Source organism: Petaurus breviceps, unplaced genomic scaffold, assembly GCF_028583685.1.
Source record: "Petaurus breviceps papuanus isolate PSGF00001 unplaced genomic scaffold, PetGlider_PUasm1.0 229, whole genome shotgun sequence".
In the NCBI taxonomy this organism is placed as follows: Eukaryota; Metazoa; Chordata; class Mammalia; order Diprotodontia; family Petauridae; genus Petaurus; species Petaurus breviceps.
Genome location: NW_027185903.1, coordinates 37,253,652 through 37,265,002, shown reverse-complemented (window position 1 = coordinate 37,265,002; position 11,351 = coordinate 37,253,652). Strand labels below are relative to the sequence as shown.

Here is an 11,351-nt window from a genome sequence, read left to right as displayed (position 1 = left end):
TTCCTTTTAACTGCTAATTCCAGAATGAACATACATAGAAAACAGCAAAGAAACCCATTTATTGAAGTTGATTGCAAAAAAAAAAACCATTCCCAGAAAACAGATAAAGTGTATGTATGAGAATATATACCCAATAACACACAGAATAAATGAGCTTTCCTTCTGGGAATGAAATAATCTCAGCTGAGAGAGAGTGCCAGCCCTCACCCAAAGGAGAAAATTTTTTGAAGTGTTTAGTTTAGAAAGCTGTAGATAGAGATGTAATAGAGATCGCCAATTCCTCTCATGTTGGCTTATTCTCAGAGTCTTTCTCTCCTTTTAGTGACCTCAAGAGAGGTAGGCATTGAGGATCTTCTCTCTCAAATCCAGAAGTTATAAAAAGCCCACAATCTCTCTTCTTTTCACTCTCATCTACTCTACCATCCCCTGTTGTAGACACAGGACATTGATCCAAACTAATGAGGACAGTCCCATATAATTGCCTTTTGAGTCAAGAATTACACATTGATTAAGTACTGGGCACTGTGTTAAGTGCTGCAGAAACAAAGGAAAAAGGGAAAAAGTTCTTGACCTCAAGGAGCTTATATTTTAATGGGGGCAGGCAACATGTACAGATAAACATTTAAACACACACATATGTTATATCCAAAGTAGATACAAGGTAATCTCAGAGGGGAAGGTACTAGAAGCTAGGGAGAGGATGGTGAGGTTGATGGGACCTGGAAAGGCCCCTGTAAAAGGTAGTACCTGGGACTGAGATTTGAAGGAAGCCAGGCAATTTGAGAGGTGGAGGTGAGGAAGGAGAGCATTCTAGGCATAGAGAAAAGCCTGGAATTAGAAGATGGAGCATTGTGGGTGAGAAGCCACAAGGAGGTCAATATGGCTAGACTGTAGTGAACATGTAGGTTAGTAATGTATAAGAATATTTTTTAGCAATTAAAAAGTTTGAGACATACTTTCTGGATAATTTAATCATTTTATTAATAATACCAACATTTAATAAAAAGATGGTCATTTGGCCATCTCTCTCTTAGACCAAAGATAATCATGGCAGCAGGCTCATGGCTTATATGCCCATTGGAAGAGAGGTATTCCCAAGAGTGGCTCTGATTGTTTAACAATTTATGTTTAGGGGCGGCCAGGTAGCACAGCGAGTAAGAGCACCAGCTCCAGTGTCGGGATGACATGTGGATTGAATCCAGGCTCAGACACTTATTACCCATGCAGAAACACCTGGCTGTGTAACCTTGAGCAAGTTACTTAACCCCAATTGCTTAGGGGCAGCCAGGTGGCTCAGCGAGTAAAAGCACCGGCTCCAGTGTTGGGATGACCTGGGGATCAAATCCGGGCTCAGATACTCAGCACCACACCCAGAAATAACTGGCCATGTAACCTTGAGCAAGTTACTTAACCCTGATTGCTTTAAAAAAAAACAAAACAATTTATGTTTAACAATTAATGGGAGAATGAATATTACAATGAGGGGCTGAACCTATTCAAATGAACTTTGGTTATGTCATTTACTTCTAAGTTAACCCCCAGCCTTGGGAAATCTATTCAAATAATTTATCCTCACTCAAACCTGAGTAGCACACAATGACTTCCCCACCTGTATGGGGTCTGAAAGAGAAAGTTAGTCCAATCTCATTATCAGCAATGTCCCTCAAGAGACTGAACTTTTGAAATTAGGGCTTTAGAAAAAAGGAGGAGCTATGGATCTCCCCAAATCATTGGTTATTAATAATGATTTCTCTCAGCTGGAAAGATAGGAAAATTTATATTTGCTCCTAGGTGAACCGGGTAACAAACTGTAGTTTATTGAGCTGAGGAGTGACATAGTCAGGTCTGGTGCTTTAAGAAAATCACTTGGGCAGCTATCTAGAGGATGGATTGGAATGGGGAACAATTTAGCAAAGAAACTAATTAGGAGGCTTTTGCAATATTACAGGTGAGAGGTAATGAACTTATGAAGTAGCCTAGTGACTGTGTGAATGGAGAGCAGGTAATGCATTTGATGAATGTTGTAGAGATAAAAATGATAAGATTTAACATCTGGTTGAATAAGTGCAGTGAATGAAGGTAAGGAATTAATGATGATGTTGAGTTTGTGAACCTGGGTGACTATAAAGATGGTGGTGGCCTTAATAGCAATGGTGAAATTCAGAAAATTGGTGGTTTTAGGGGCAAAGATGAAGAGTTACATTCAGGACCTTTTGAATTTGAGATGCTCTTGGGAAATCCAGTTCAAAATGTCCAATAGACAGTTGGAATTTAGGAAAGACTAGAGCTATCTACAAACAGATCTGAGAGTCATCTGCATAGAGATGATAAACCCATGGGAGCTGATGAGATCACTAAGTGAGAGAATATATAGAGAAAAGAGAACCTAGGAGAGAGTTTTGGGGTATGACCGATACTGCAGATCCCCTTCCCCTCCAGGCTGTACATGCAGTTGGGGTGGCTCTGGCCCTACACATCTATTTTGCAAATTAGGGAACTATCTACTTTTAGGCATGATATGGAAGTTGTAGAAGACCTGGATATGGTCTAGTGGCCTACAGAAAGCCCAAAGCAAGCAGGACAATCCTTGTTTCTTCCTTGCAGAACAGTTTGTCAGATACCATTTCATTAGTATGGCTTATCTTGGAAGGCTGTCCCAAAAGTGCAAAATTAAAGTTTCCCAGGACTATGATGAATAGACATCTTACCTTCACTGTCACAGCATTCTAGAATTGAAGGGTCTTCCCGAATGACGGCAGTCAAAGTGTTGACATCTCCGTTTTCTGCTGCTTGGTAAACCAGGGTCAGGTCAGTTTCCTCGGCTGAGTCACCTTAATGAATTAGAGACAGTGGCTAAACTCTAGCTATTAGAGTGTATGAAGTTTCACACATAAACAAATAATGATAATAAAATTGGCTCTTTTTGAAGTACTGAAGATTCAGAAAATTCTGTAATAATACACTGAAGTACACTAATCATGAGTTTCATACCTTCTACAATTGTCTTGCATAATCTACATTGATCACCAAGTTAGGGCTGAAGAATAATTAACTCTTTTGCAATTTCTGGTGGCAATGGCTTGGTTCTTTTTTTTTAATTTAAAAAATATTTTTGGTCTTTATTAATTTGTTTGCTTACTTTTAGTTTATAAGATTCAATTCCACAATTCCTTGAGTTTCAAATTTTCTCCAGTGGCTTGGTTCTGAGTTGCCATTATAAACTGATCCATTTTCTACAAACAAATCTCCATGACTTGGTCATTTATTTGACACTTCATTGTTAACATAGTGTTGGCTAAGTTTATGTGTATTTCACCCATGGGGGATCTTTTGTTTCCAGTCTTGGATCTTTGTTCTTCCATAGGTTACATCTTCAGGTAAGTGACTTTTGGTTACAAGAGATAAATAAAATAGCATCTACCTATTATTAGCCTTTCCTGATGCACAGTGAAGGAATGTCAGCTTTCCCCAGAAATAGTCTGTGAATTTTAATCTGTTTATTATTTATTCTAAAAATCTCTATCAATCTTCTTCCTCTTTTTTTTGACAAGTGTTCATCTGTGTATAACTTCCTGAATATTATGGTTTCAATATTTTGTTAACATTATATGGGTTTTTGTTAGGATATTTTTCAAATCTATTATAATCTATTTTATAGCACTGAAAGTACACCTTAAGACTGGCATTGCATAGGAATGGTGGGAAACAATGGGAGGAATTTTGTTTCCCCATACTTAAAAGTACTCCAGTCTTTGAGTGATAGCAGAATGTGGATCAGAGGTGACTGGTTCTAATCAGAGCTGTGATCTAGCAGGGCCAGGCTTCTGATCAGGCAGGGGTTAGAGGTACGCTTGCTTGCTGAGCTGTTTGAGGAGGACATGACATGGGCAGTTTGGGAGGCTGCACCTAGTCAATGGAGAACAAGGCAGGAAATTCGAATGGAAGCAGCATAAAAGGGCTTGTATTTGTCTGAGTCCCTGTACTCCATTAAGGAAGCTACCTGTTTATTCAGAAAGAATAAATATAAAATAAATGTAATGAAAACCTTCCTGACTTTCCAACAAATATTGTTTATTCTTAGACTAAGGATGTTTCTCACAGACTCAGGGGTGGGGAACCTGTGGCCTCAAGGACACATGTGGCCCTCTAGGTCCTCAAGTGCAGCCCTTTAACTGAATCTAAACTCTTGGAACAAATCCCCTAAATAAAAGAATTTGTTTTGTAAAACTTGAACTCAGTCACAAGGTTGCCTCCTAAGACTTAGAAGGCCACATGTGGCCTTAAGGCTGAAGATTCCCCACCCAGTAGTATAGAAGTTAATTACCTTAAGGTTAATTAGAAATTTTGATTCAATTCTTCCTTGAGAGCCATATTTAGTCCTGTTTAGGAAAAGTCATGGTATATTTAAGGCAAGGCAGAACCATATTGGTTTTAAGCTATTCACTTCAAAATGTCAATATAAAATTGATTTAAAATAAATTTTTCTTCATATAATTGTGTTGGTGATGCATTTTAAATAGAAAAGTCATGTGGATATCAAATACTTTGTGGTCTCAATATACTTGGTTCTGTTATACATTATCTTGATTAATTCGAGTAAGACCCAAGTAATAATTTTAGAATGGACCCTGTATTAAAAGGCCATGTGGCTGATCAGGCCACGTGGTGGGCTGAGCCGACACCACCCCATGTCTCAGGTACAGCAATAGCAGTAGCAGCCAGCAACAGCACCGATCTGGGGCAGAACCTTAGCTTATAAAGGAGGCCTTACGTAAGCAGTGATTGGTCAGTACACACCTTGAAACTCCCCCTCCTGACCCAGAAGCCCCCCCACTTCTATGCAGTTGAGCTGACTGGGGAAAGGGCAAAGACCTGGTGGGGGAGGGCAGAGCTGACCTGGCAGTCTGCTCACTTCCTTGGGGGAGGGGGAGTTTTGGGGAAAACCAGGGACAACATTTCCCACTTCTTTTGTTCCTGTGTCAAATCCTTGACACCCTGGCTGAATCACACAGGACAGTCAGCTTGTTTCCAAGGGCTGGTAGTAGGGACCCATAACAGTTCTACTTACATATTTGCAGTACATGTATAACTCATGAGTTCAGAAATGAATCAAAGATTTTGCAATAATAAAAACAATATAAATATTAAGGCATTTTCAGGAAACTGGTTAAATAATTTCTAAATCAATGAACTTCTTTTTATGTCCCAGAGAGTTTTGGTCTAGCCTTTTTACTCCTTGGTCAATATATCGTTTTCTTATGAGTTCTTACAAGTTTTTTTTTTTTTTAAATGAAACAGTGTGCATTGTTGCTGATGTCTGTGTTCTGTTTCTGTGAATGATTTCACTTTTTGACACCTCCTCTTAGGGGTATTCCACCTTTCCTTTATGGTTCTTGCCATAATTGGTCTCTGTGAATGAAGTGTATAAAATACATAAAAATATAATTGTTCCATATTTGAAAGAGTCACTCTTGTTCTCATTTTTTTTAGAGGAACCTAGGAGAGTTACCATGTGTCACTGTGAAGCAATTGGGTGATTGAACTAATTATAGATTATGTCCAGCCACACTACTTTCCAGGTTTTTAAGAGAAGAGTTTTAGTCACTTGCTTTGACAGAGCTGTTCTAGAATTCATTACACTAATGGTGCCCAAGCTTTCTGTTTCTTGTTTTGTCCAACTAGGGCTTTCATTATGTTGGACTGCATGCAGCCATATTGTTGACCAGAAGTTTTCACATCCTCCTTATTTGGAGATTCTCTTTTGCTTCTGCTTTCCTTTTTCTTTCTTTTTTCTTTTTTAAAATTTCCCAAGCCTCTGTAGTAAAAAATTTTAAACTAATATTGAATTTGAAAATTTGTTCTTTGCCCTGCTTTGAGCCTGTATTTTCTTGACTCGAATTTTTAGTAACTAATTAAGGGAATCTAGATTTTCTAGGATGCTTTGGTTTTTTGTTTCATGATTCTTTTTTATTGCATCTACTTTGGCAATATGGACAATTTTCTACTATAAAACCAGCTTGGCATTAATGTAAATTTCCCTTGTTTTCCTAAAGATATTAAAAAGGTTTCTCAAGCCACCATAGTGTCTGACACCTCACCTCAGGGGTATTCCCTGATATCTCCACCTTTCTGTTATGGTTCTTGCCATGGAAACAGCTACCACATATACTACTATATTCAGAGGTCCCTAAGTAGCTTTATACTTTTTATAAAAAATAAACTATGGGAGAAGGTATTCATTCATGATGGTTATAGCAGACTAGTTTTTTTTTTTTAATTCTTCTGTTTTAGTATAATTGTTATCCTTGGGTTCAGGTTGTGTTTCAAAGAGTTTTTAAAAATTCCAGTCTAAGCACACCTATCCTCCTTTCAAAATTATTTGATCCCTGTGCTAGTTTTATCTATTTGATCTAATATTCAAATGGTAATAATTAGGTAGGTAATAATAATAATAAAAAATCTAATGCTAGAATTTTTGTAGTTTGAATTGAGAGATCTTTGATGACCTTAGATTCTTTAACTTTTCTGTCTTCTAGATTTTAGTGGTTTCTTAATTTCATCTCTTATTTTGCTAATCTAGGTTTAGGTTGTTTAAAAAATTATTTTCAAAATGTTATTTAGTTATTTTAAAAACATTTTTCCTATGTTGGTCATTGGTGTTTTGTTGTCATGAAGCATTTGCTGATGTAACCTGGCTTTGGTACATGATAAAATCACCTAAGTGGAGACACAAATATGGGAGGTGGCAGGAACTTACTTTTAGGAGAAGACATTCTTCATATCCCTGCCACATGAATGGGAACAGCTTTCTTTCCATTGGCTGTGTAGCTTGAATGGGTGGAGTCTTTAAAATGACCAGACTGGACATTCTCTCTCTCTCTCTCTCTCTGTCTCTCTGTCTCTGTCTCTGTCTCTCTTTGACTCTCTCTCTCTCAATCCAGAGTGAAGGATATGTGCATCATGAAATAAACTAGATGGAGGGAAGTACTATTATTTCCCTTCCTTTAGGTCCTGTGAATGCAAGAAATGGACTTGGGGCTTGAAATTTTAGTCTGTTTTGGTTTTCTTTTTCAGTTCTAAATGTATACACACACACATACATACATACATATGTGTGTGTGTGTGTAATAGAGTCCTGGACCCTCAAGATTGAGTTATGGTGGTGTTGGAGCCAGGATTCCAGGTTGCATGTTGTTACCAGGTCAGTAGAGAATCCCTGGGTGCTAGAACTCAAGCCCAGGTGCTGGGCCTCCACCTCCTCACAAAGAACTCTAAAGGACAAATGAAAGAGATTCCAATCTCAAGCCCATTTATTGAGACCACAGAGCCTAAGTGGAAGGGGATCCAGCTTTGGGTGCCTCTGCTGTGAGTGAATAGGACCTTAATTGGTGGATGCTGAGACCACCCCATTCTCACAGTTTTAAAGATTCAGCAGAAGGAGGCTGTTCCTCCCTTCACAGGAACACAGAACGTCTTCTTCCAGAAGCAGGTCTCTTGTGTGTCCCACATGGGTGCCTCTATCTTAGGTGATTTGGACATTCATCAGAACTGAGTTAAATTGGTAAATGATGAGGCCTTCTGTTTCCTGTTTTGTTGTGAGCTAGTCCTGGCATATAATGAAGGTATTTCTATGTTCGGTCCATTTCATGGGCAATCATGGTTTGCTCACTTTAGCATCAGTGCCATCTACACTAAAGCATTTTCAGCAAAGGGGAGGCAGGAGTGGTAGTATTGATATTTCTGGTTTGTTCCAGTATATCTTCCCGTCTTGTGGTACCAGAACGTGAGGAGCTGCCACTTGCTACTCTGTTCTCGGTGTCAAGCTGATCATCATGGCAGTTTCAAGTAAGGCCAATCTGTTCTCTATGTAGCTGTCTATTTCTTAGACTTTCATAAACAGTTGCATCACTCTGATGCTAAGCCAATTGATGATATTGCCAGAGCCCAAATTGCCAGTGTTTCAGGGTTTCTATTAGGCCTTTACAACTAATAGAATAGTCCCATGTTCCCAACATACATTACCATCAATGACACTTCCCTGCTTTTCCATTCCAACCCCTTTACCCTCATGGCATAGATGATGGAATGAACTTTGAGGGGGTTATTATCACTGAAGTTATCCCTCATTTGGCTTTTGACTTTGGACTCTGGAAGACTTAAACATCCCTTGAAACCCAAGGAGTCTCTAATGATGGAGCCACACAATGACAAGAGGTGGGAGAGATGCTTTTGGGCAGGAGGGCCTTGCCAAGGTAACCTTCACTGAAGCAGACACTGGGTCTACTGCCTCATTTAAATCCCCCCCCCCTTTTTTTTTTTAAAAAAACTTAACAGTCATCAATAATTAAGGAAAACAAAATGAGTATTTTATGAGATACTATAAATTTCTGTTATACAAGCTTGATTTTTTTAAAAAAGCAAATCTTAAAATGACTGCAGTAAGTAACAAAATTGCTCTGTGGTCCCTTATCAACTTCTTTTCATTTTCTTCACCATACTTTTAAAATGTTTTATTGATAACTGTTTTTTTCTCTCTTTTTTTTTGGCATCTCCACCACTACACAATAATTCACCACCCCCTGTTCCCACCTCTGTAGATGCCCTCCCTTATGACAAGTCTGATCAGCCATGTTTAAAAGAGTGTGTCTCATTCTGCACACCTAGTCCATCAAGTCTTTGCCAAAGAGATGTGGCATGCTTCCTCATCTATGTCTTCTGAAGTCTTCATTGGTCATTGAATCTATGAGACTTCTATATCACCCTGCCTTCTCATCAGGCTGCTCCTGATGCTTAAATCACACTCAAGAAACTGTTTAATAAGCTGAAGATATTGGGCTTAGTAGTTGGGGTATGATCCTTGCTCTACAGACCTTTGGATTGCTTTTGACCTTGAATATATCTACACTGAGCCTTGTTCTGCCAGCTGGTCTCCCAAAGTAGATGCTGACCTTGGGGGCCCAGTTTTCTGCCTTGGTCTCAGAAGACTATTGTCAGGTCTAAGTCTTCTGTAGATTGATTGCAGGTCCTTAAAACTGCACTAACTCTGTAAGTTTCTGTGTGTGCTCTTCATTGCAACACCACTGCTAACTGAGTGTCTCAGAGATTTCTAATGACATTTCTAGTCAGAGGGACTGGAACAGTCTCCCAGGGGGTTGGAAGTACAATAAAACCTATACTAAGCAGGGGGATCTCTAATATCACTAGAGGCATTATGGTGAGGTGGTTTGTGTTCTAGTCTTGGCTTGGCAATTGTCTAGCCATATGACCTTAAGCAAGTCATTTCACTTTTCTACATCTCAGTTTCTTAATCCAAAAAGAAAAAAAAAGAGGAAGTTGGGTCAAGGTGATTGCTAAGGGCCTTATGGTTCTAAAAACTTGATAATTATGATTCTAGTTCTCCCTCATTTCAATTCCAGCCTTAAGATTCAAATGTCCTCCAATAACTTAAAAATTTTATATGTCTCATATTCCCTTTCTATATAAAATTTATATTATATGTAATATGATAAACTATATATTTCTGTATATATCCAGTAATAATTGACATTTAAGTTTTGCAAATATAATTTTAAGTAATGCAAATATACATTATCTTACTTGATTCTCACAAGAACGCTGTGCGGTAGGTATTAAAAGCATTATTACAACAGCAATAGTAAGCATTTATATAGCACTTTATGGTTTGCTAAGCACTTTACAAATATGTGGTGTCCCAAAAGTCTTGCTGGAGGAAACTTCTACTAAGACTTTTGGGACGCCTGTGTTATCTCATTGGTTCCTCACAACAACTCAGGGAGATAAGTGCTGTTATTTCATTCCCATTTTATAGATTCATACAACCAGTAAGTATCTGAGGTAGATTTTGAATTTAGATCTTCCTAACTTCAACATTCTATACATAGATGAATAAACTGATTATCAGAGAGGTTAAATTATTTGTCCATAGCTAGTAAGTTTTGGCAGCATGATTCAAATCCAGATCTCTTCTGTCTGCAAGTTCCATGTTCTTTCCATTAAACTAGGCTACCCTTTATTCAATATACAAAGAAAAGGCCCAGGTGCTATGAAACCTAAACAAAACAAAACCCCACTCTCCTGCTATAATATTTTGTATTAGGATACATGATCAGGAGAAAAATAAAAATAAAATCCAATCTGATGTATTCCTAGTTCCAATAATTAAAGTGAGGCTTGGTAGGCTGCATCTTGTTATGATGACATGAAATAAATGATTTAAAGGGCAAAAATAATGAAAATCTGAAGAAGACAAGCAAGAGGAAGGCCAAGGCTAGAGTAACTCCTCTTTCTGCTGGTCCCCTAGGACATAGGTGTATTGTATTTAAAAAATCAGGGGCCAAAAAAAGAATAAAGTAATTATTTCCGAAGATATCTCTTTTAGCTACCCAGGCTAACAGAAACACTAGCTTACTACCCCACTGAATAATGACAGCTGTTCTTAGAGGAGAACAACCTGTTTTCTGAAGCTTCTGAAATGGAGCCCAGCCCACCCGACTCCCTAATATTTGTTTGCATTAGCTCCCCAACACTATTTATAATTCAGTATCACTCCCTACATTTGTCTTCCTTTTCCTGGGATTCTGTGATCATAGTTTTCTCTAAAGCCAGGCTACCATGGAGACCAGATCAACTGCCATCCTGAAAAAGGTTAGTCTGTCACACTTTGATCTGTGATGGTTTGATAATTCCTGACAACAAATGATTTCAGAGCTCCCTTTGATCTTCCTTTTACATGAAGGACCATTTGCATTCCATCCTGTTAAAAGAAGCAATGCACCTCTTAGTTCATACATGTGTAGCATTTAATCCACATTTCCTTTTCTTTCAAAAAAATCAGTTCATTCATATTTATTTAGCCCAACATTGTGTGAGAGACTGGGGCTACAAAGACAAAAATGAGTCTATCCTTGACTTCAAAGAGTCTACACAGGTAAGAAAATGCAAAGTGAATACAAAAGACACTTTACTAGGGGAAGAGGGAGCACTGAGCTAAAAGGGAAGGTGAGAGGGAGAGTATCATATGTATTCAGAGGTGAGAAATGTTTCTTCAGATGTATGTAGATGGGATACTGAATGTCATGAATGGGGAAGAGTGAGTAGGCCAGGTTGGCTGGAATTTGGCATAAGAAAAGTAATCTTCAATAACCCTGGAAAGGTAAACTGAATCCAGATTACAAAGCATTTTAAATGCTAGAGGAGTTTAGATTGAGATTTAGATGAATTGGAGGAGGAGGAAGAGAAGAGAAGAGAGAGGGAGAGAGAGAGAGAGAGAGAGAGAGAGAGAGAGAGAGAGAGAGAGAGAGAGAGAGAGAGAGAGAGAGAGAGAGAGAGAG

At 38.4% G+C, this 11,351-nt stretch overlaps 1 protein-coding gene across 1 annotated transcript in view; it reads right to left on the bottom strand.

Moving 5' to 3' along the window:
- ANKRD55 (ankyrin repeat domain 55) overlaps positions 1–6,773 on the bottom strand; it is a 110,138-nt gene extending 103,365 nt beyond the window's left edge. Inside the window, exons 1-2 of the mRNA XM_069096543.1 lie at positions 6,758–6,773; positions 2,709–2,831 (exon numbers count right to left, since the gene is read on the bottom strand). Coding sequence (XP_068952644.1) covers positions 2,709–2,831; positions 6,758–6,773 — 139 coding nt within the window. The remainder of the gene's footprint in view (positions 1–2,708; positions 2,832–6,757) is intronic.
- Positions 6,774–11,351: the final 4,578 nt, after the last annotated feature.